Source organism: Salvelinus alpinus, chromosome 17 (genome assembly GCF_045679555.1).
Source record: "Salvelinus alpinus chromosome 17, SLU_Salpinus.1, whole genome shotgun sequence".
Lineage (NCBI taxonomy): Eukaryota > Metazoa > Chordata > Actinopteri > Salmoniformes > Salmonidae > Salvelinus > Salvelinus alpinus.
The window spans coordinates 34,284,469-34,310,060 of record NC_092102.1 but is presented as its reverse complement, the minus strand read 5'-3'; the positions used below and the strand labels follow the sequence as shown (position 1 = coordinate 34,310,060).

General features: G+C 44.6%; 1 protein-coding gene across 1 annotated transcript in view; it reads right to left on the bottom strand.

Annotated features, from left to right (window-relative positions):
* LOC139542819 (protein bicaudal D homolog 2-like) overlaps positions 1-25,592 on the bottom strand; it is a 114,531-nt gene that overhangs the window by 49,730 nt on the left and 39,209 nt on the right. Inside the window, exon 2 of the mRNA XM_071348677.1 lies at positions 21,312-21,524. Within this exon, the coding sequence (XP_071204778.1) occupies positions 21,312-21,524 (213 nt within the window). The remainder of the gene's footprint in view (positions 1-21,311; positions 21,525-25,592) is intronic.

The following is a 25,592-nucleotide window of genomic DNA, read 5'->3' as shown; positions in this document are numbered from 1 at the left end:
TCTCGGAGGACCTGAGCCCTAGGACCATGCTTCAGGACTACCTGGCCTGATGACTCCTTGCTGTCCCCAGTCCACCTGGTCGTGCTGCTGCTCCAGTTTCAACTGTTCTGCCTGCGGCTATGGAACCCTGACCTGTTCACCGGACATGCTACCTTGTCCCAGACCTGCTGTTTTCAACTCTCTAGAGACAGCAGGAGTGGTAGAGATACTCTGAATGATGGGCTATGAAAAGCCAACTGACATTTACTCCTGAGGTGCTGACCTATTACACCCTCTACAACCCCTGTGATTATTATCATTTGACCCTGCTGGTCATCTATGAACATCTTGGCCATGTTCTGTTAAAATCTCCACCCGGCATAGCCATAAGAGTACTGACTAGCCCTCATAGCCTCGTTCCTCTCTAGGTTTCTTACTAGGTTCCAGCCTTTCTAGGGAGTTTCTCCTAGCCACCGTGCTTCTACACCGGCATTGCTTGCTGTTTGGGGTTTTAGGCTGGGTTTCTGTACAGCACTTTGTGGCATCAGCTAATGTAAGAAGGGCTTTATAAATACATTTGATTGATTGATTTGTAAATGGACAGTCTGGTGATGACAGCAAGCTGGAGGACACAGATCACCACGAATCACATGTGGTGAGCTATCGACACAGGGATGGTGGTTAGAAGAGCGCGCTTGTTTTAAATATAAAAATGTTGCGGTAGCTTTTGATAAAGAAGAACATCAAGATGAAGCAGCTGCTTTATAAGTGGGATGCACCTACATCCCAAGGTGTTCGTGCTGATTGTACGGAGATTGTGACAGCCAGTTAAATGGTGTCCCTTGAGAAAGCAAGAACAAGATGTATGTCAGGAGAAGTGCAGTATTATCATAAGGAGACATATACTTGGAATATGGAGGAGGAATGGAGGGAAAAAGAGAGGCAGAGGGGGTCTAAGAGAGAGAGGGAGGAAGACGGTGAGCTTGAGTCAGTTAAAAATGTGAGATGATTTGTTAAACAAGAATGGTAGGAAGTGTAAGCAGAGTGAGCTGAAGACAGGAGAAATGGAAGTGAATGAGGGCGAAGTATCGGTGGTGAAGTTCTCAGAGCCCTAGGCTTGCACCGAGGGTCAGGATAAAGATGAGTCTGTGACAGTAGGAGTGAAGTTTATGGAAAAAGTGGACCCTTGCCTTTTGGCTGATCCATTTGTGGTTTCAGGGTGGGTGAAAACAGAGTTCGGTACTGTGGAATCGGTGAGGGTAACCAGAAGTGGTCTTGTAATAATTGTTTGTGTTTCTGCTGGTCAGAAGGCGAGAAGGCATTAGGCGTTCACTTCTTGGAACTATAGGGGGTGCTGTTCCGCATTAGCATATTTGGGTCTCCAAATTAAACTGCCTCGTGCTAAATTCTTGATCGTACAATATGCATATTATTGTTATTATTGGATAGAAAACACCTTCTAGTTTCTATAGAAGTTGGAATTTTGTCTCTGAGTGGTACAGAACAATATCTACAGCACTTTTCATGACAGGGGTCAGATTTCAGAAATTTTTACCCCTGATCTGGAGTCTGTTTTTAAGGCGACAGTGAATGCTATGAAGAAACCGACACTGCCTACGTCTTCCTCTGGGTGTCTGTACGTCATCACGTTTTGAATGGAATCGATTGCACAATCACAGCCATTATAAAACCACAAAATGTATAGGGACCTCCCTTTCTCGTCGCGCGCCTGAAGCGTGAAGGACATCGGACTTGCCTCATTCCAAATCGTTGTCTAACCAGCAATATTTCTCCGGTCATGTTTTCAGTCGTTATAGTTGTTAAAAACATCATAATGTAGTTAATTTGAACCGTTTTATAGCAATTTATATCCGTTTAGTGCGATTTTGAGGAATTTCTTTGTTGTGCACTCTGAAACTTTGGACACGTTTTGTGGTCCCGTTCGATCGTTAGTGGATATTTCCAAGGACAGAGGACATCTATCGACCAAAAGACGTTTATAACATAGAAAGGATACATTGCCCAAGAATCTGATGCAAGAACAGCTCAAAGTAAGCAATATTTAATATGATAAATCGTTGTTCTGTCGAAATATTTTAAACGCATATTTCGCCATTTTGTTTGGTATAGCTTCACTTGGCGAACCCTGTATTGAAAAGTAAGGATAATTTTAAAAATGTAAATCAGCGGTTGCATTAAGAACTAATTTGTCTTTCGATTCCTGTCAACCCTGTATTTTTTAGTCAAGTATATGATTAGCTTTCGATTAAACTAGATCACTCTGAAAGCTGACGTTCCTCATTTTGAGGCTTGAGTTGTGACTATTTCCATTGTATAACCACGGTTTTGTATGGCTAAATATGCACCTTTTCGAACAAACTGTATATGTATGTTGTAAAATGATGTTACAGGAGTGTCATCGGAAGAATTCTGAGAAGGTTAGTGAAAAAATTAATATATTTTGGCGGTGATTACGTTATAGCGCTCTTTGGCTGGAATCGATGCTCTGGTAACGTTTTCACATGTGGTATGCTAACTTATCGATTTATTGTGTTTTCGCTGTAAAACGCTTAGAAAATCTGAAATATTGTCTGGAATCACAAGATCTGGGTCTTTCCATTGCTATGCTTTGTCTATTTTTATGAAATGTTTTATGATGAGTAAATTGGTCATACACGTTGCTCTATCTAGTAATTCTAGTCGATTTGTGATGGTCGGTGCAATTGTAAACTGTGATTTGTAAGTCGCTCTGGATAAGAGCGTCTGCTAAATGACTTAAATGTAAATGTAAAATTTCTACCTGAAATATGCACTTTTTTCTAACAACACCTATCCTATACCATAAATATGTTATCAGACTGTCATCTGATGAGTTTTTTTCTTGGTTTGTGGCTATCAATATCTTAGATTAGCCGAATTGGTGATAGCACCTGAAGTAGTAAGAAACTGATGGAGTTAGAAAAGTGGTGTATTTTGCTAACGTGTTTAGCTAATAGATTTACATATTTTGTCTTCCCTGTAAAGCATTTTAAAAATCTGAAATGGTGGCTTTATTCACAAGATCTGTATCTTTCATCTGGTGTCTTGGACTTGTGATTTAATGATATTTAGATGCTACTATCTACTTGTGAAGCTATGCTAGCTATGCTAATCAGTGTGTGGGGGGGGTGGGGGGTGATCCCGGACCCGGGGTAGAGGCTCGTGAAAGGTTAAACGAATGGGGGCAAGAAATGTGAACTGTTTTCATTGAAAGAAGTGATTACTGGAGTAGTAGTGAATGTAAAGGTTGACCATTTTCTTTTGACTCTGAGAACCCTAATGCTAACAACCCTGTCAAAAATCTGGTATAGGGATTCTCTGTAACGGTCTGACAGATCATGACGACAGGCAGGGAGTGTGTTGTGCACCTCCAATCAAGATGATTTGCAAATTTTCATCAGCATTGGTGTCATATTGACTTAGATGTGATGGTAGGGAGATTTGAATTTAACACTGAGCCAACCGCACGACTATAATTAGATCTAGGCCTATCTGTCACATGGAGAGGAGAGAAAAGGAGCAGCCTTGTCCGGCTCTGTTTACAGACAGATCTCTAGTGAAACAGTGTTGCTCAAAGCTGTAGAAGCTGTATAGGAGCCTAGAGAGCAGATGAGGACAATGGAAATGCCCCTGAGACAGCAAGGCTTTGCAGAGCGAAGGTCACTACATCAGCCCATGTTGAATCTGAAACAGCCCAGTACAGAGCTGGATTAACCCCAGGAGGAAAGAGGAAAGGAATCAAACATACCATCACAACCCCCACGTCACAGATTCTGTAAACAGAGAATTCTATGGCTCCATAGGAATACTGTAGGTCTGTAGCCCCATTCTACAGTCAGAATCTGGGAGAAAATAGATATTCTTTCATCCTGCTTATTGCTGGGAGCGATTGTCATTCTATTCAACACCCAGAAACCATTAGTGGGGCGAACACACTCAAGTTCACATTAAAAAAATATATATATATTTTACTGTGTGGGTGGGTGTGTTGCTCTGATCTCTCTAGTCTTCCCTTTGTGTGTGGTCGTGTTTGTGTGTAAGTCTAGAGGGGTGATATCGTGCATGAATGCACATAAATGTGAATTAGTGTTTCGGTGTGAGTCCAGGGGTCATATTAGTGTGAAAATGCATAGGCACGTGAGCATGTATGTGCATTCATATGAGTGTACATTTGTGTGTGTGTGTGTGTACTGGAGCATGTACTGTAGTGCATGGCTGCAAGCCTGACAGCTGTTGTGCAGACTTACTATCAGCCCAATCGATCCAGCGTTTTGTTGCTGTGCGTTTTGCTGCCAACTTTACTTTACTTTGCTAGCTGACAACTTTACGTTTTTTTGTTTTGTTTTTGTTTTTAATTACCGTTTATATTTTTAGTTTTTCCATCGCAACTTTTTTCCCTCATTCAACTTTTTCACTCCGGACGCTTTATCTGGACATGGTTCGTCAACACCTTCAACAGCCGAAGCTAAGTAGTAACATTAACATGATGTCTTTTAATTGCAGTCGCTGTACTCATAATATACAGGAGAACGATCGCCTTACGGCGAGAATAGCTGTGCTACAAGCTCAGCTTCAGACGCAATCGTTAGGCAAGGGTAATTTCAGTGTAGGAAAGGAAGAAACAGCGTCTGTGCCACCAGTAAGTACAGATAGTAACGTTAGTATAAATCCCCCCGCACAGTCCCCGCAGCCGGACAACTTTCTCATGGCTTCTGGAGGGAAATGCTGTTGGAATGCTCAACCGGTGTCGCTCATTCAGCCGACAGAAACGTTCAACCGGTTCTCCCCATTATGTAGCGAGTCGGAGTCTGAGTCTGAGTTTTCTCTTGTCTCTACTCCTCCCGTTACGGGGTCTGAGACGCCGAAGGCTCCCACCATTAGCTCTGACAAATTGAAAACCCTAGTCATTGGCGACTCCATTACCCGCAGTATTAGACTTAAAGCGAATCACCCAGCGATCATACACTGTTTACCAGGGGGCAGGGCTACCGACGTTAAGGCTAATCTAAAGATGGTGCTGGCTAAAGCTAAATCTGGCGAGTGTAGAGAGTATAGAGATATTGTTATCCACGTCGGCACCAACGATGTTAGGATGAAACAGTCAGAGGTCACCAAGTGCAACATAGCTTCAGCGTGTAAATCAGCTAGAAAGATGTGTCGGCATCGAGTAATTGTCTCTGGCCCCCTCCCAGTTAGGGGGAGTGACGAGCTCTACAGCAGAGTCTCAGCACTCAATCGCTGGTTGAAAACTGTTTTCTGCCCCTCCCAAAAGATAGAATTTGTAGATAATTGGCCCTCTTTCTGGGACTCACCCACAAACAGGACCAAGCCTGACCTGCTGAGGAGTGACGGACTCCATCCTAGCTGGAGGGGTGCTCTCATCTTATCTACCAACATAGATAGGGCTCTAACTCCTCTAGCCCCACAATGAAATAGGGTGCAGGCCAGGCAGCAGGCTGTTAGCCAACCTGCCAGCTTAGTGGAGTCTGCCAATAGCACAGTCAGTGTAGTCAGCTCAGCCATACCCATTGAGACTGTGTCTGTGCCTCGACCTAGGTTGGGCAAAACTAAACATGGCGGTGTTCGCCTTAGCAATCTTATTAGGATAAAGACCTCCTCCATTCCTGCCATTATTGAAAGAGATCGTGGTACCTCACATCTCAAAATAGGGTTACTTAATGTTAGATCCCTCACTTCAAAGGCAGTCATAGTCAATGAACTAATCACTGATCATAATCTTGATGTGATTGGCCTGACTGAAACATGGCTTAAGCCTGATGAATTTACTGTGTTAAATGAGGCCTCACCTCCTGGTTACACTAGTGACCATATCCCCCGTGCATCCCGCAAAGGCGGAGGTGTTGCTAACATTTACGATAGCAAATTTCAATTTACAAAAAAAAATGAAATCTATGCAGCCTACTCAATCACTTTTTATAGCTACTGTTTACAGGCCTCCTGGGCCATATACAGCGTTCCTCTCTGAGTTTCCTGAATTCCTATCAGACCTTGTAGTCATAGCAGATCATATTCTAATTTTTGGTGATTTTAATATTCACATGGAGAAGTCCACAGACCCACTCCAAAAGTATTTCGGAGCCATCATCGACTCAGTGGGTTTTGTCCAACATGTCTCTGGACCTACTCACTGCCACAGTCATACTCTGGACCTAGTTTTGTCCCATGGAATAAATGTTGTAGATCTTAATGTTTTTCCACATAATCCTGGACTATCGGACCACCATTTTATTACGTTTGCAATCGCAACAAATAATCTGCTCAGACCCCAACCAAGGCGCATCAAAAGTCGTGCTATAAATTCTCAGACAACACAAAAATTCCTTGATGCCCTTCCAGACTCCTTCTGCCTACCCAAGGACGTCAGAGGACAAAAATCAGTTAACCACCTAACTGAGGAACTCAATTTAACCTTGCGCAATACCCTAGATGCAGTTGCACCCCTAAAAACGAAAAACATTTGTCATAAGAAACTAGCTCCCTGGTATACAGAAAATACCCGAGCTTTGAAGCAAGCTTCCAGGAAATTGGAACGGAAATGGCGCCACACCAAACTGGAAGTCTTCCGACTAGCTTGGAAAGACAGTACCGTGCAGTACCGAAGAGCCCTCACTGCTGCTCGATCATCCTACTTTTCCAACTTAATCGAGGAAAATAAGAACAATCCAAAATTTATTTTTGATACTGTTGCGAAACTAACTAAAAAGCAGCATTCCCCAAGAGAGGATGGCTTTCACTTCAGCAGTAATAAATTCATGAACTTCTTTGAGGAAAAGATCATGACCATTAGAAAGCAAATTACGGACTCCTCTTTGAATCTGCGTATTCCTCCAGGGCTTAGCTGTCCTGGATCTGCACAGCTCTGCGAGGGCCTGGGATCGGGAGAGACACTTAAGTGTTTTAGTACTATATCTCTTGACACAATGATGAAAATAATCATGGCCTCTAAATGTATACGAAATGCTTCAGTCTGGTTTTAGACCCCATCATAGCACTGAGACTGCACTTGTGAAGGTGGTAAATGACCTTTTAATGGCGTCAGACCGAGGCTCTGCATCTGTCCTCGTGCTACTAGACCTTAGTGCTGCCTTTGACACCATCGATCACCATATTCTTTTGGAGAGACTGGAAACCCAAATTGGTCTACACGGACAAGTTCTGGCCTGGTTTAGATCTTACCTGTCGGAAAGATATCAGTTTGTCTCTGTGAATGGTCTGTCCTCTGACAAATCAACTGTACATTTCGGTGTTCCTCAAGGTTCCGTTTTAGGACCACTATTGTTTTCACTATATATTTTACCTCTTGGGGATGTTATTCGAAAACATAATGTTAACTTTCACTGCTATGCGGATGACACACAGCTGTACATTTCAATGAAACATGGTGAAGCCCCAAAATTGCCCTCGCTAGAAGCCTGTGTTTCAGACATAAGGAAGTGGATGGCTGAAAACGTTCTACTTTTAAACTCGGACAAAACAGAGATGCTTGTTCTAGGTCCCAAGAAACAAAGAGATCTTCTGTTAAATCTGACAATTCATCTTGATGGTTGTAAAGTCGTCTCAAATAAAACTGTGAAGGACCTCGGCGTTACTCTTGACCCTGATCTCTCTTTTGACGAACATATCAAGACTGTTTCAAGGACAGCTTTTTTCCATCTACGTAACATTGCAAAAATCAGAAATTTTCTGTCCAAAAATGATGCAGAAAAATTAATCCATGCATTTGTTACTTCTAGGTTAGACTACTGCAATGCTCTACTTTCCGGCTACCCGGATAAAGCACTAAATAAACTTCAGTTAGTGCTAAATACGGCTGCTAGAATCCTGACTAGAACCAAGAAATTTGATCATATTACTCCAGTGCTAGCTTCCCTACACTGGCTTCCTGTTAAGGCAAGGGCTGATTTCAAGGTTTTACTGTTAACCTATAAAGCGTTACATGGGCTTGCTCCTACCTATCTTTCCGAGTTGGTCCTGCCGTACATACCAATACGTACGCTACGGTCACAAGACGCAGGCCTCCTAATTGTCCCTAGAATTTCTAAGCAAACAGCGGGAGGCAGGGCTTTCTCCTATAGATCTCCATTTTTATGGAACAGTCTGCCTACCCATGTGAGAGACGCAGACTCGGTCTCAACCTTTAAGTCTTTACTGAAGACTTATCTCTTCAGTAGGTCATGAGCTCTGGAGCAACGAACCGCCCTTGCTGTCTCTGCCAGGCCGGTTCCCCTCTCTCCACTGGGATTCTCTGCCTCTAACCTTGTTACAGGGGCTGAGTCACTGGCTTGCTGGTGCTCTTTCATGCCGTCCCTAGGAGGGGTGCGTCACTTGAGTGGGTTGAGTTACTGACGTGATCTTCCTGTCTGGGTTGGCGCCCCCCCTTGGTTTGTGCTGTGGTGGAGACCTTTGTGGGCTATACTCGGCCTTGTCTCAGGATTGTAAGTTGGTGGTTGAGGATTTCCCTCTAGTGGTGTGGGGGCTGTGCTTTGGCAAAGTGGGTGGGGTTATATCCTTCCTGTTTGGCCCTGTCCGGGGGTTTCTTCGGATGGGGCCACAGTGTCTCCTGACCGCTCCTGTCTCAGCCTCCAGTATTTATGCTGCAGTAGTTTATGTGTCGGGGGGCTAGGGTCAGTTGGTTACCTGGAGTACTTCTCCTGTCTTATCCAGTGTCCTGTGTGAATTTAAGTATGCTCTCTCTAATTCTCTCGTTCTCTCTTTCTCTCTGAGAACCTGAGCCCTAGGACCATACGTCAGGACTACCGGGCATGATGACACCTTGCTGTCCCCAGTCCGCCTGGCCTTGCTGCTATTCCAGTTTCAACTGTTCTGCCTGCGGTTACGGAACCCCTACCTGTCCCAGACCTGCTGTTTTCAACTCTTAATGATCGGCTATGAAAAGCCAACTGAGATTTATTCCTGATTATTATTTGACCATGCTTGTCACTTATGAACATTTTTGAACATCTTGGCATAGTTCTGTTATAATCTCCACCCGGCACAGCCAGAAGAGGACTGGCCACCCCTCATAGCCTGGTTCCTCTCTAGGTTTCTTCCTAGGTTTTGGCCTTTCTAGGGAGTTTTTCCTAGCCACCGTGCTTCTACACCTGCATTACTAGCTGTTTGGGGTACAGCACTTCGAGATATTAGCTGATGTACGAAGGGCTATATAAAATAAAATTGATTGATTGATTGATTGAACATGAACAATCACTTTGGTGTTGCTGGACCGGTGGCTTAAATCAGTGACACACTTTGAGTCCGGCCCTTTAAACCTGATACGAAAAGACAAACATCATTACGAATCATTCAGGGCGGCAGGTAGCCTAGTGGTTAGAGCGTTGGGCCAGTAACCGAAAGGTTGCTGTATCGAATCCCAGAGCTGACAAGGTAAAAATCTGTCGTTCTGCCCCTGAACAAGGCAGTTGTAAATAAGAATTTGTTCTTAATTGACTTGCCTAGTTAAAAAAAGGTTGTTAAAAGGTATTTAAAGGTATCTTCGTGACTATACAGTAAATATCCATCAGTCTGAGAGACATACGGAACTGGGCAGAGGGGGGGTGGGTGAGGTATGTGGGGCGGGGTGGGAAGATTACCCAGGGAACATCTCGAGGGCTTAGTGCCCCTGGTTTCACACCAGGGTAGGTTGGCTCCTTGTAAACTGATCTACAAGGTCAATGGCATCAGGTCAAAGCTAGAGCTGTTCTGTAATGGGGAGAATCTGTATCGGTCTCTTTACCACATCCACCCTTCTAACTCTCCCCTTCTCCCCCTTTTTTTCTCTTTCTACCCTTCACACACATTTTCTCTCCCTTCATCTCTATTCCCTTCTCATCTCGCTCTCTCCTTCTCTTCCCCCTTTAATTATTTGTTACTGTTTATTTTTGTAGGTATTTTTCTTAAAACTGCATTGTTGGTAAAGGGCTTGTAACTAAGCATTTCACTGTAATGTCTACACCTGTTGTATTCAGAACATGTGACAAATAAAATTAGATTTGATTAGATATTTATTTGATTTACCCCTCTTGTCCTCCTCACTCTCTCCCTCCCTCCTCTTGCTATCATAGTCCAGGAGGAGATCATTCATGGTGACAGTCCTGGAAGAGAGACAATAACGTAGAAGACACCTATACCCCAGGGCCTTCTGGGAGCTTTATTATATTGGGCTCATGTCAGCTAATATTTAGGGGGAAGAAAGAACCGCCACCCCATCATCATTCTACCTCCATATGTAACAGTATAACTTTAAACCGTCCCCGCGCCCCGACACGGGCGCAAACCAGGGACCCTCTGCACACATCAACAACGGTCGCCCACGAAGCATCGTTACCCATCGCTCCACAAAGGCCACGGCCCTTGCAGAGCAAGGTGCAACACTACTTCTAGGTTTCAGAGCAAGTGACGTAACTGATTGAAACGCTACTAGCGCGTACCCGCTAACTAGCTAGCCATTTCACATCCGTTACACATACACCATCTCCTATAAAGAGCTACTCCTCTATTATAAAACCCTCCATCAGTGTAACTTCTGTCATTCTAGAACCTTCATTCTTTCTTGGCCTTAAGGATGTTAAAACGTTTCAAAAGCTGCAGCCATTCTACAGTCTAAACATACAGCAGCCTAATAAGAGGTTAACATATCAAAATGACACATCAGAATGAAAAATTCTCTCCTCCAGAGTATCTCATGCCCTCTCCTTCCTGCTCTTATCCTTGTATCTCACTCCTTCTCTTCCATTTGGTCGATAATCCAGCTAATTTAAGAGTTATAAACAAGCTTGTGAAATGGACCGTCTACGAGGTGTAGATGAAGGGGAGGAGACAGGTTAAAGAAGGTTTTTTTAAGCCTTGAGAATTGAGAAATGGATTGTGTATGTGGCAATTTAGATGGTGAATGGGCAAGACAAAATATTCAAGCTTTGAACGGGGTATGGTAGTAGGTGCCAGGCGCACCGGTTTGAGTGTGTCCAGAACAGCAACGCTTCTGGGTTTTTCACACTCAACAGTTTCCCGTGTTGAGCTTTGGGGGGTTGCATTGCAATATTAGGAAGGTGCTGGCTACACGACTAAGACTGTCTATCCCCATCCTCTACAGGGTAACTGTAAACGGATATATGCTACCATGTCCGCAGACACTAAATAGTGTAGTGATAAGGAATAAGTATTTCTGTGGCTCTGAGTGAATTATTTAAAGGTCGAGTCTAATGGAGTCATGGCCATTACAGTGCACCGCCTATCTGTGTTACTGCCCCATTGTGTGGCTCTAATCCTGTACTGTAGCTTGCACCGTGGCAGATAAATGTGGCTTTTCACTGCCCAAGGCTCTGGGTCCCATTCCGTCCTGCTCCAACTAACTGGCTGGGTGTCGATGGGCCTCACAGATGGCAGACGCTTCTAAATGTGACGTATGAATGCTGCATACTAGCAGTATGCTCAACATGATCAATAGAAAGAGAGGGGGAGGGAGGAGGCGTTCCTAGGCTTTCTCAGATAGTTCTAGTAATAGACAGCTGCTGTTTTAGATGCTTTACACGTCTGAGCAGTGCATGTGCCACTACTAGTATACCAATATAGCAGTAGGTTAACTGTGATTGATGGTTATTGAGCAGAGAAGGTCACAGAGTTTCAGTAGGGTGGGTGATCAAAGGCTCAATGCAGACGTTTTTATATCAATATTAAATCATTTCTGGGTAACAATTAAGTACCGTACAGTAATAGATTTCCATTAAAATGGGCAAAAATAACTTTTTAGCAAAAAACCTATTTTTCAAGCAAGATTTTTGCTAGGACTGTCTGGGAGTGGTCTGAGTGGGGAGGGAAAACTAGCTGTTATTGGCAGAGAGATTTGGAACTGTCTTCGTTATTGGTCTATTAAAGCAATTGTACACGAGAGGGAGTGCCAAACAACGGCTGTGCAGTGGTCCGCCTCGTACCGTAGATCTGCACAGCCGTGCTAAAAAAAGTTGTTTTCACAACTTTGAGTGTACAATTGCTTTTCTACAACAGGTTACCAATTAAATAAAAACATTATTTTGATAAATGTATTCATAGGCTACTATTTCATCCCTCAACAAAAATATAGGCCTAGTCCGGACACATCTACGGTTGCTAGCCAAGCCGGCTGGCCGTTAATTCTATTGGTTAGGTTGCCAGAGACCCGACCCGGACGTTAAGTCTTTTTGTTCCATATCTATGAACGTGACCCAGTCGTTTGTTCTAAATGTTCCGTTGCCATGCTGGCTGGCAACGCTCTCCTCCCTTGCTTGCTAGCTAGCCAACTACGGCTTACACAGTCACGTCAAACTGCAGCAAGAATAACAGCAACGTAGCTGTATTTCATTTATTTGTATATATCCATAAAAATTATACTTATTCATAATTGTGACTGTCAGGTTAATTCCCAATAGGACAGTGGAGATCGAATTTCAATATTGAAACAATGTTGCAAATGTGCAGATACAGACAGCAAGGTTAGACTTGAAGCATTTGGGAAATAATGTCTAGATGCTTTTTACAGTGGAGATCAAGTTAATGAATTGGCTGGCTGGGCTGATGGGACAGTGGATGCACAGGGATTTCTCAGATGTAACAGAAAACAAGATTCCCATTTTAAGTCATAGGCTGACCCGTGCTAAACAGGTTTTTTAGTATGGCTTAGAACGCGTCTCAACCAATCACAATGTTTGTTTTGACCAACCCTTTGTAGAATAACCAATTTACTGCATGGTGATGTCACCATGGAAAGCAGTAACTCCTGCCCATGCAAACCTGTTGATTAGAAGGGCCTCTGTAGATAGTTTCTGGTTGAAAATACAATCAGGAAATAACATGGATAACATTTTGTCACACTTTTACAATGTTAGTTTCGTCATCTGTGACAATATTATATAAAACAAAGGAAAAACAGAATTTTGACAGCACTGGTCATTAATGTCTATGGGACATCATGAAAATGACCTCTCACATGGTGCCTGAACCTTTCTGACACAATTATGTATCATAAAAATGTCTGCATCCGATATAGCAGACAGGTACTGTATCAAGGGTTGTTAAGGCTGTCTAGAGACTACCTATTTTTCTATTTCAAATCTCTCATAGATAAAGAAGGTCAACAGTCACGGGGCAAAGCAAACAGTGACCAGTCTCATGACAGATCAACTGACAGAGGTTTGGATAAAATCATCCCCCCGACTAAAGCAGGTTTGCCAAGCATTTCCCAGAAAAATAAACAAACACATCACGATTAGGGGCTCTGTTTATTCTCATTAAACCTCTCTCACATTTCCCTCTCCTATTCTCTCTTTCACACTCTCCAGGTCCTCTTGCCACCCTCTCCCTTTCTCCCTCCTTCCCTAGCTGCCTAATTTTAAAGCTAGCTGACAAAGGTTCCTTTCAGAGTCCTCAGTCCCCATCACAATGCCAGCCTCAGTGCCCTGGATCCACCCGCTGTCCGCCTTCCGCCCGCTACCTCACCTCCCCTCCCCTCCCGGTGCCCATAAAGTGCCAGTGGAGGGGTGTCACTATCTCCTGCACATAGTGAGATTTACACTCCAACCCCCTCCATCTAGCCAATTAGCCCTGGCCACCCACCATGCCACTGCACCAGTCCCTGTGTGTGTGTGTGTGTGTGTTCACAATGGAGTTGGCTCCTTCAGGCAGACAGAGCCACACACAAGGACACCAGTCGAGCACCAGTAACAGCACTTTGTTACTGAAGACTTGCTCCCAGCATTAATATGGCTCTAAAATCAGCTTCTCTGTATTCACAGCGAAAGAGCGATGTAAGTGGGGTAAGTACATAGGAATACGTGGATTCATGTGTTCATTAAGTGGGGGCTGATTCTTGTGTTCCTGCAGACAGGAGGTTTTCATGTGTTTACTCAGAAGGGCCTCCTATTTTAGACCTCAATCACACAGCCTAAGTATAAAAACATGTGAGCTACATTTTGGAGAAGGACATCTGGTTTCCAGAAAGCCAATCTTAAGACTAATTTCAGTCCCAGAGCCAAGTAGCAACTGGCCTATATAATGGAGAAATCCGGGATCTGTCAAAAATCGTAAGTCCATGTGAAGTATATGTCGTCTTAAGGACTTCTTTGCCCAAATCTCCGTAATAAACACCAGTCTTTAGCTGGCTCAAAGCAAAGTGTTGGGATTCATTAAGCTCTCAACAGACGTTTTCCAAACAGACGGGGGGGTCAAACAGACGGGGTGTCAAACTCACTCAGAGACGGTCTTCAGACCCTCTCCCCTCCCAGAACTGGAGTAATCGCTATACTTGAGCAGCAAAACGCTGTCGCAGAGTTTAACCAAATCTGCTGAATCCCAACATGGAGGGATTTGAGGAGAGGGGTTAAACAAGGAAGGGTGAGAGAGAGGGGGGGGGAGACAAAAGGAGAGAGAAAGAATGAAAGAGAGAGAGACAAAATGGGACAAACACCAAATTGAGAGACTGCATGCAGAATTCTGCAAAAAACATCCTCCATGTACAACGTAAAACACCAAATAATTAATGCAGAGCAGAATAAGGACAATACTCGCTAATTATCCAAATCCAGAAAGAGACGTTAAATTCTACAACCACCTAAAAGGAAGCGATTCCCAAACCTTCCATAACAAAGCCATCAACTATAGAGAGATGAACCTGGAGAAGACTCCCCTAAGCAAGCTGGTCCTGGGGCTCTGTTCACAAACACAAACAGACCCCATAGAGCCCCAGGACAGCAACACAATTAGACCCAACCAAATCATGAGAAAACAAAAAGATAATTACAGCAAACTAGAATGCTATTTGGCCCGAAACAGAGAGTACACAGTGGCAGAATACCTGACCACTGTGACTGACCCAAGATTAAGAAAAGCTTTGACTGTGTACAGACTCAGTGAGGTTAGCCTTGCTATTGAGATAGCCTGTCTACTCTTGAGAGGTAGGTCTGCCTATGTGCACACCGCCCACAAAATTAGGTGAAAACTGAGCTGCACTTCCTGAACTTCTGCCAAATGTATGACCATAATAGAGAAACATATTTTCATCAAATTACACAGACCCACAAAGAATTCGAAAACAAATCAAACTTCGATAAACTCCTATACACAGTTGACATCATGGAAAAATCAAAAGAAATCAGTCAAGACCTCAGAAAAAATATTCTAGACCTCCACAAGTCTGGTTCATCCTTGGGAGCAATTTCCAAACGCCTGAAGGTACCATGTTCATCTGTACAATCAATAGTACGCAAGTATAACACCATGGGACCACGCAGCCGTCATACCGCTCAGGAAGTCGAAACATTCTGTCCCCTAGAGATGAACGTACTTTGGTGCAAAAAGTGCAAATCAATCCCAGAACAACAGCAAAGGACCTTGTGAAGATGCTGGAGGAAACAGGTATTTATATCCACAGTAAAACGAGTCCTATATCGACATCACCTGAAAGGCCGCTCAGCAAGGAAGAAGCCACTGCTCCAAAACCGCCATAAAAAAGCCAGACTACGGTTTGCAACTGCACATGGGGACAAAGATCGTACTTTTTGGAGAAATGTCCTCTGGTCTGATTAAACAAAAATAAAACTGTTTGGCCATAATGACCATCGTTATGTTTGGAGGAAAAAGGGGGAGGCTTGCAAGCCGAAAAACACCATCCCAACCGTGAAGCACGGGGGTGGCAGCATCATGTTGTGGGGGTGCTTTGCTGCAGCAGGGACTGGTGCACTTCACAAAATAGATGGCATTATGAGGAAAGAAAAATATGTGGATATATTTAAGCAACATCTCAAGACATCAGTCAGGAAGTTAAAGCTTGGTTGCAAATGGGTCTTCCAAATGGACAATGACCCTAAGCATATTTCCAAAGTTGTGGCAAAATGGCTTAAGGACAACAAAGTCAAGGTATTCGAGTGGACATCATAAAGCCCTGACCTCAATCATATAGAAAATGTGTGGGTAGAACTGAAAAAGCATGTGCAAGCAAGGAGGCCTACAAACCTGACTCAGTTACACCAGCTCTGTCAGGAGGAATGGGCCAAAATTCACCCAACTTATTGTGGGAAGCTTGCGGAAGGCTTCCCGAAACATTTAAAGGCAACGCTACCAAATACCAATTGAGTGTATGTAAACTTCTGACCCACTGGGAATGTGATGAAAGAAATAGAAGCTGAAATAAATAATTCTCTATATAATAATTCTGACATTTCACATTCTTAAAATAACTGGTGATCCTAACTGACCTAAGACAGGGAATTTTTACTAGGATTAAATGTCAGGAGTTGTGAAAAACTGAGTTTAAATGTATTTGGCTAAGGTTTATGTAAACTTCCGACTTCAACTGTATATTAGGTGAAATACATCACAGCAGCAATATTGTGACCTGTTGCCACAAGAATAAGGCAACAAGTGAAGAACAAACACCATTGTAAATACAACCCATATTAATTAATATCTATTTTCCCTTTTGTACTTTAAGTATTTGCACATCGTTACAACACTGTACATCGTCTTAAAATGACATTCTATTCCTTTGAAACTTTTGTGAGTGTAATGTTAATTCTTCATTTCGGATTTTTTATTTCACTTTTGTTATTTATCTATTGCACTTGTCTTGGTAATGTAAAAACAAATATGAATTGAATTGAGAGAGAGAGAGATGGGAACTCATAGCATGCTTTCTGATTTTCTGTTGACAAAATAAGACTTTGAGAAACTACAGAAATAGGACAGGAGAGAGAGACAGGAGCAGTTTTGGGCTGGTGGTGGGGAGGGGTAGAAAGCCATTAATGGAAAAACACAAAACTATAATAACCTTACTAAGCGTGTACTATTGTATATTCCCCTCTTGTACTGCGCTAGGGCTACACACTGCCCATTTTACATTTGCATTTGAGTCATTTAGCAAACACTCTTATCTAGAGTGACTGACAGTTAGTGCATTCATCTTAAGATAGCTAGGTGGGACAACTAGGGTCTCAGGCATAGTAAGTACACTTTTCCTCAATAAAGTAGCTATCAGCAAAGTCTGTTGGTTCAGAGGAGGGGGGGGGGGGGGGGGGGTTGGTCGGTCGAGGTGAGGAGGGGGATTATTTACGATACTCTTTGAGCGTTTCAGGTGCTTTCAGAGATGGGCAGGGACTCTGCTGTCCTAGGTTCAGGAGGAAGCTGGTTCCACCATTGGGGTGCCAGGACTGAAAAAAAGCTTGGACTGGGCTTAGTGGGAGCTGCCCTCCCATAGGCCAAGAGACCTGAGGTGGCAGAACAGAGTGCTCAGGTTGGGGTGTAGGGTTAGAGCATAGCCTGAAGGTAGGGAGGGGCAGTTCCTCTTGCTGTTTTGTAGGTAAGCACCATGGTCTTGTAGTGGATGCGAGCTTCAACTGGAAGCCAGTGGAGTGTGCGAAGGAGCGGGGTGACATGGGAGAACTTGGGAAGGTTGAAAACCAGGCGGCCTGCAGCGTTCTGGATAAGTTGTCCCCTCCTAGATTGCAGTAGGGCTACACTCTGGCCTTCTCCTGTTCCTCCTCAACAGCCAGTGAATCAGAAATCACTCCTCATTATTCTACCCTTCATCCCTCCTGCCAAGGGAACACAACTCTTCAATCTAAAGGTCCCTCTATCTTTCTTTCTCTCCCTCTCTTTCTGTCTCCCTCTCTTTGTGTCAGACAGAGCTCCCCACCTTGCCGAGGGGGGCTGGGCCCCCTTTCAACCTGCCTGCCCCTCTTGTTATTTCAATCTCTTCACCTCTGGCTCAACCTTGACACACCCACAGTACACACAGGCAAATCCATGCATGTGCACACACACACTCACTGTATACACATTCCTCGATAATTGGCTCTTATCTGTCCCTCCGCAGACAAGAGGGCAGGCGGATGGCACGGCTGGCGCTCTCAGGCAAGGGAGGAATGCCAGATCTGATGTGAGAGGAGAGTCACGCCACTGACGCCAGAGCTGGATGATGGGCACGTGCTGCCAGTCTCAGGACCTAGTGCCTGTACCCTGTGCAATGAGTCCCAGTGCAGCAGCATAAATTTCACCCATTACTAAAGCAACAAGTAACCTGTAACCACAGTAAATGTACTATAGCCAATGTCTGATATATTTGCCTTGAGGCAAAAAGTTATACTCAAGTATGATCTGCCTTTCACCAGCAGTGGTTGTTAACCTTTCCCTCCATCACACCACAGCAGAGCACTCACCAGCAGAGCACTCCCTGCTCTCTCCCTCTGTCATTTCAGGCCTGCCCAGATCCCCAGGGTTGCAGTCACAGGACCACATCAATATGACAGCCAAGATGGCGCTAGTTAAATCAGCCTGATCTGTGCCAGTTCACCACAGGGGCTGAAACCATCAGGGTGTGATTAGTCCTGCCTGGACACGCCAAGCAGAGTTCTATCGGTAGCACTGCAGTCACGCAAGTCTGAAACTGTGGTGTAGTAGCCACAGTAAACAGTATCTGGATGTATAGCAAATATATATGGGTGTGTACATTGTGCAAGTGAGGGCAAGTTTGATTAATTGGGAACACTTCAATGCTAGTACAGGTATGTGTATCTGCTGCTACAATTTATTATACTTATCCTGCTGCTCACTCACTTTAACCCTGATTACACATCTGCCACCAGTATCCCTCTAATTTATTACTACTGATAATGATCTTGGCCTAAAATTATATTTTTGGTACTCCAGCCACTGTGGCAGATAGATTAAAAAATGTACAAGCCACTCAGAATTTTTACCAGCCATGTAACCTACTAACAATAAGTAAATTAGACAAACTTTTATGCATGTGTACAGTGTTGTCTAAAATGAACCTACTAACAATGTAACCTACTAACAATGTAACCTACTAACAATGTAAGTAAATGAAACCAACTTTTATGCCTGTGCACAGCGTTTCTAGAAATAAATCTTTCACTCAGCTCTTCAGGTGCGTACAGCCCCCAACCAGGCAGTGTTGCAGCGCAAGGTGGGATATATAGGATTCCCTTTGACTTTGTGCGATTATTTCACCAACTATGAAAAGAAAATTACAGAAATACTTTGAAAACAGCTACTGCAGTATTTAATTTACTATACATGTGACTCGTTTCATGAAACTAGGCGTATGTCACACGTCGCTACTTCACAGGAGAGGCATTTGAACGTAAACATTTATTTTGGGGCAGAAATACCTTCTGGAACATGTGAAATTTCATGTGCCTTATTAACAAACTTGTATACCATTGTTAAATTACAAGCCTTGTTGGTTTATACATGTAAAAAGACAGGAACCTTCCCACTAGCCATGATTGGCTGAGATAATGGATGGGCAGAAATGCCGGGAGATGAGTTCGGATTGGTCTGCCATGTAGCTCGCTTCTGTCTATAACATGAGCGGTTCAGTATGTGTTGACAGTCCTCATACTACAGCTATGACAATGTTTGTATTGGTAGTAGTATGAGTTGGGGTTATATCCCAGCTAGCACAGTGGATCTGGGCCGATTCCGGCTGAGAGTCGGGGCACTCGGCTGAGAGTCAGACTCGGCCGACGTCATGTGGGCGTCTGGGCCGCCTTCGGCAGTATTACTTATGGCTAGGATGTGGGGATTGAGCTCGGGCTGATTCCGGTGTGAGTCATCTGGCCCAAATGTATTACTTGGGGCTCGGGACGATTCCGGTGAGAGTTATCTGGCCCAAATGAATATATTACTTGAGGCTCGGGCCGATTCCGGTGATAGTTATCTGGCTCAAATATATTACTCGGGTCTCGAGCCGATTGGGGCTACTCTCTGGCAGATGATTACATGGGCTTTTTATAATTAGCATTTCAATATTTATTTTTCCATATTTTCTCATTGTTTCTGTGAACAAAAAATACAATCAACATTTAAATGAAATTCTTTAAGAGTCCTGTGTAGTATTTTAGTATTTTGATACTTTATGCAAGGCAATTGATAAGCATTAAAAACTTTGTGGATGGAGCCTCCCGAGTGGCGCAGCGGTCTAAGACACTGCATGTTGCTACAGATGCTGGTTCGAGACCCATGCCAGCCACGCCCGGGAGACCCATGAGGCGACGCACATGAGTTAGCGGAGGGTTTGGCCGGCCGGGATGTCCTTGTCCCATCATGCTGTAGCGACTCCTGTGGCGGGCCAGGCGCATGCACGCTGACACGGTCACCAGGTGTATGGTATTTTTTCGGACCAAATGTTTTTTTGTGGATGGGTATAATTTGTATGTATAAAATGTATAATAGTAATATTTAAAATGACTCAATCTGGTAATTTTGTATACATTTATTTACATTTGCATCGGGCTGCTTCTGGGGGGATTCTGGTAAGATGCCGGTCAAAGTCGGCTGAATTCCGGTAGACAAAAACGGTCCGATGTACTTGGGCCGATTCTGGGCAGTCATTCAGTACTTGGGCCGAGTCCGACACCGGGCCGATTCAATCAGTTCTGGCCCCCTGGAAGAGGGCCGCTTCAGGGCTCATTCCTCATTGCTAGCTGGGGCTGGTTCATTGTTTAGCTAGCTAGCTTTCACCTGGATTCACCTGATCAGTCTATTTCATGTAAAGAGCAGGTGTTCATAATGTTTTGTACACTCAGTGTATATTCTTGTGTATTTATTTTTTTCCGATGTGCAATAGAACTGCATTGTTGAGGAAGAAATTGAAGAGCTTGACAAGCTTGCAAGCAAGCATTTAACTACTGTTTACACTTGCTGTATCCTGTGCAAGTGACAAATCAACTTTGATTTTATTTGTGAAGGTGAAAGAGTGTGTGTGTGCCAGCGATTGTGTAGTTGAGCATGTGCAAGTGTAATTTTGATTGCATTCATGCACATATTGTAAGGATCTGATCTCATATACCCAGTCTATACCTATTATCAAATCCAATCACAAATGGTCCAACAAACTAATCCAGTCATGGTTAGTGATGGTTAACTAAAATCTAGATTCAATCAAGTTATGATTACATATACTGCGTTTAGACAGGCAGCGCAATTCTGATCTTTTTTTCACTAATTGGTCTTTTGACCAATCAGATCAGCTCTGAAAAAGATCTGATGTGAAAAGATCTGATGTGATTGGTCAAAAGACCAATTAGTGGAAAAAGATAAGAATTGGGCTGCCAGTGTGAACGCAGCCAATTTGTATTTTGTGCATCGAGGCTACACCCGTCCAGATATCAGGAAGCATTTTAATACCAGGTGCAGATGGGATATATTAGTCTGTATGCAAACTTGTATCTACAGTAGATTGTGGCAACTGAATCTATTCTTTCTCTCTCTTCTTCTCGTCTCACCTCTCTCATCTCCTGGGTGATGGAGGCCAGGCGTTCGTTCTCTGACTGGGTGTTGGTGAGGACATTACGGGCCTGGCGGAGCTCCGTCTGCAGCTCCAAGACCCGCTGCTCGTAATAGGCCTCCTTACACACCGCCTCCTGGATCAGAGACTCCTCCCTGCTTTCCCCATCTGCAGCCACCTTCTTATGGTTGGAGTAGACTTGTCCAAACGCCTGGAGAGAGAGAGAGGTCAGGGTTTGATGAATGAGCTATTTTTCCCATTTGGAATTTCTGCCATTTCGAAATGAGCCAACTTTTACAGCTGAGGTTCAGCTGGGGACAGAACAGAGGAGAGAGAAGTGTTGCACCAATAACCCTGCCTCCTAAAATAGTCTACCCTGGAGAGAGAACCACTCAGTCATAGCAGTTTCCATCTGGACGCCGTCATCGCCCTGTCCCGCCTCTATCCCGCCATCATTCTCCTGTCCTGCCCCTACCGACCTCACTGCTCTCCCTCCCCCTTCCTCCCCGCTCCACATGCTCACCAGAGACTTAGAAGAAGGCAGTTCTAATAAAACAGAAGATTTAGGCTGTAGGAAACCCCCTGGACAAATATCACCATCCCTCTCTGATTATAGAATTTAGTCTAATGCTCTTAAGGTCATTTAGGAGTACAGGCATATCAAATGAGGAAATCATCCAAATTCCCCAGATTGAAAGTAGCAGATGGAGTTTAGAAAGGGAAGATGACTACTACCTCAGGGACACGAGGCTGGAGTGTTAGCAGGTTGGCCATTATTGGGATGACTCATGTACTGGAGGTAGCTCTTCAGGGTAGTCACTAGCTGGCATAGCCACAAAGTCAGAAAATCTGATTTTAAACCTAAAATTAACCTTAACCACACTGCTAACCTTACATTTTTGTTTCATGATTTTTTACGATATATAATTTTGACTTTGTATATGGGCCATCTAGTGGAACTCCTTCAGCTCTGCCTCCAGGACAAGATTAATCCCAATAAACGTCAACCTGCAGAGTGTAGAGTGTGACAGTGTGAGACGGCTTGTATTCACTAGTCTGTTTTGTTTCACCCGATTCTATTGGTCTTTAATGGCTTGGGGTGGGTGACGGAGTGTTTATTCACTATTAATGGTTGCCGCTCTCTGGACTTTGGCCTTAATTTCTTAATAGACCACGAGGCAGCCCTTTTACAGTGCCTGTTCAGAAATGTCCAACCACACAGAGAGACTCTAGGTTAGGAGTCTCTCGCTCCCTGTGTCTCCATCTCTCGCTCCCTGTGTCTCCATCTCTCGCTCCCTGTGTCTCCATCTCTCGCTCCCTGTGTCTCCATCTCTCGCTCCCTGTGTCTCCATCTCTCGCTCCCTGTGTCTCTCTCTCGCTCCCTGTGTCTCTCTCGCTCCATGTGTCTCTCTCGCTCCATGTGTCTCTCTCGCTCCATGTGTCTCTCTCTCTCTTGCTCCCTGTCTCCCTGTCTCTCGCTCCCTGTGTCTCCCTCTCTCGCTCCCTGTGTCATCCTCTCTCGCTCCCTGTGTCATCCTCTCTCGCTCCCTGTGTCTCTCCCTCCCTGTGTCTCTACCTCTCTCGCTCCCTGTATCTCTCTCTCTCTCTCGCTCTCTGTGTCTCTCTCTCTCTCGCTCCCTGTGTCTCTCTCGCTCCCTGTGTCTCTCTCTCTCTCTCGCTCCCTGTGTCTCTCTCTCTCTCGCTCCCTGTGTCTCTCTCGCTCCCTGTCTCTCTCTCTCGCTCCCTGTCTCTCTCTCGCTCCCTGTCTCTCTCTCTCGCTCCCTGTCTCTCTCTCTCGCTCCCTGTCTCTCTCTCTCGCTCCCTGTGTCTCTCTCTCGCTCTCGCTCCCTGTGTCTCTCTCTCTCTCTCTCTCGCTCCCTGTGTCTCTCTCTCTCTCCCTGTGTCTCTCTCTCTCTCTCGCTCCCTGTGTCTCTCTCTCTCTCTCTCGCTCCCTGTGTCTCTCTCTCTCTCTCTCTCTCTCCCTGTGTCTCTCTCTCTCTCGCTCCCTGTGTCTCTCTCTCTCTCTCTCTCTCTCTCCCTGTGTCTCTCTCTCTCTCGCTCCCTGTGTCTCTCTCTCTCTCGCTCCCTGTGTCTCTCTCTCTCTCTCTCTCGCTCCCTGTGTCTCTCTCTCTCTCCCTGTGTCTCTCTCTCTCTCTCGCTCCCTGTGTCTCTCTCTCTCTCTCTCGCTCCCTGTGTCTCTCTCTCTCTCTCTCTCCCTGTGTCTCTCTCTCTCTCGCTCCCTGTGTCTCTCTCTCTCTCTCTCTCTCTCTCCCTGTGTCTCTCTCTCTCTCGCTCCCTGTGTCTCTCTCTCTCTCGCTCCCTGTGTCTCTCTCTCTCTCTCTCGCTCCCTGTGTCTCTCTCTCTCTCTCTCGCTCCCTGTGTCTCTCTCTCTCTCGCTCCCTGTGTCTCTCTCTCTCTCCCTGTGTCTCTCTCTCTCTCGCTCCCTGTGTGTCTCTCTCTCTCGCTCCCTGTGTCTCTCTCGCTCTAAAAATAATACTCATCCTTCCATTACATATTTAATTTCCAATGCCCAACAGCAGTGATTTATCCAACAGAGATTTACATTTCTCAGCTGGACTACAATCCCCATGTCTGGATTCGCCTGAGTCAATCAGACATTTGACCTTGCTTTAAGCCTGTTCCCCGGGCGCCGAAGATGTGGATGTCGATTATGACAGCCCCCCACATTTCAGTTGAAGGCATTCAGTTGTTCAACTGACTAGGTATCCCCCTTTCCCTTTACTCTCCTCTCTGACCCCGACCCACACTCTACACATTCACTCTACAGTACACACACTACACATTCACTCTGCACTACACACACTCTACACATCACACACTCTACACATTCACTCTACACTACACACACTCTACACATTCACTCTACACTACACACACTCTACACATTCACTATACACTACACACACTCTACACATTCACTCTACACATTCACTCTACACTACACACACTCTACACATTCACTCTACACTACACACACTCTACACATTCACTCTACACATTCACTCTACACACACTCTACACATTCACTCTACACTACACACACACTACACATTCACTCTACAGTACACACACTCTACACATTAACTCTACACATACACACACTCTACAGATACACTACACACACTCTACACTACACACACTCTACACATACACTCTACAGTACACACACTCCATGTCTAGTGCATGATGGACATCTCACGTGTTGGGGAGAGATAGAGGGTGCAGGAAAGTAGATGGCATCGTTGATCAGATAAACATTTTGGTTGAGAACAACGGTATGCTTTCAATGGAAGCCTGGAATGACTCTAGAAGGGTTTAATGGTTCTGGCTGTAGCATGGAACAAGAAGTCAAGGACCTCAGGCCACCTACACCTTAGCTAGCACACATACCCACAGGCCTGGAGAGGCTTATGGCTTAGAAGAATGTAAACACAGGCCTCATGGAACTGGAGGTCTCTTATGAACATGTCCCTACATGCCCCTCTGAAGGCCAGCATTGCGTTAGGTGTCCACACAGACTCAACACTGAGCTCATAGACCTTGGGATACCATAATAGATGATAAATGACCAGATTTATAGTCCGTCTACATAATGTATCCACACGTTATGAGTTCTACCACACACACCATACAGTGTGCCCCAAATCTAGCCCCCCTCTCCACCCAAACCTCATCAACCATCTTTGATTAGATTGTCATTAAAAGTAGGGATTAACCAAATCAGAAAGTAGGGGAATCCTATCACTATAATCTGGGTGTTTGTGGTGGGGATTGGGGGGGGACACTGACCGGGGGGACAGGCAGGCAGGCAGGCTTCAAACGGGGGGCACCCAGCCAAATTCTGCTGATCCAAGCCCCTTAATCTCAACCCCTACGTGTTTGGTAACTTTTTTTGGGGGGTGGGGGGGTAGGTGCACACGCAATCCAAATCTTAATGCGGAATCCCAGACACCTCAATACAGCACCATATGTTTTAGTTAACTGTGAGAGGATGTGAGTGGGAATTAGCACATTGTGATATGGCCAATAAAATGGGCATACATGATACCACACAAAGATCTGTATGGTACGTGACAACTGACACTTAAGAGAAAGAATCAGTCAGATTTATGTGGTACCATGTGAAAACAAGATACAAGCTCCAGCATGCTGAATGGGAGAAGACAGAAGCCTCAGGAGGTTTGGCCCTCTGCAGTGTACAGGGTCTGATTCCACATTAACTCATATATTATGGGATGGATCTAACCAGACTTCCTGC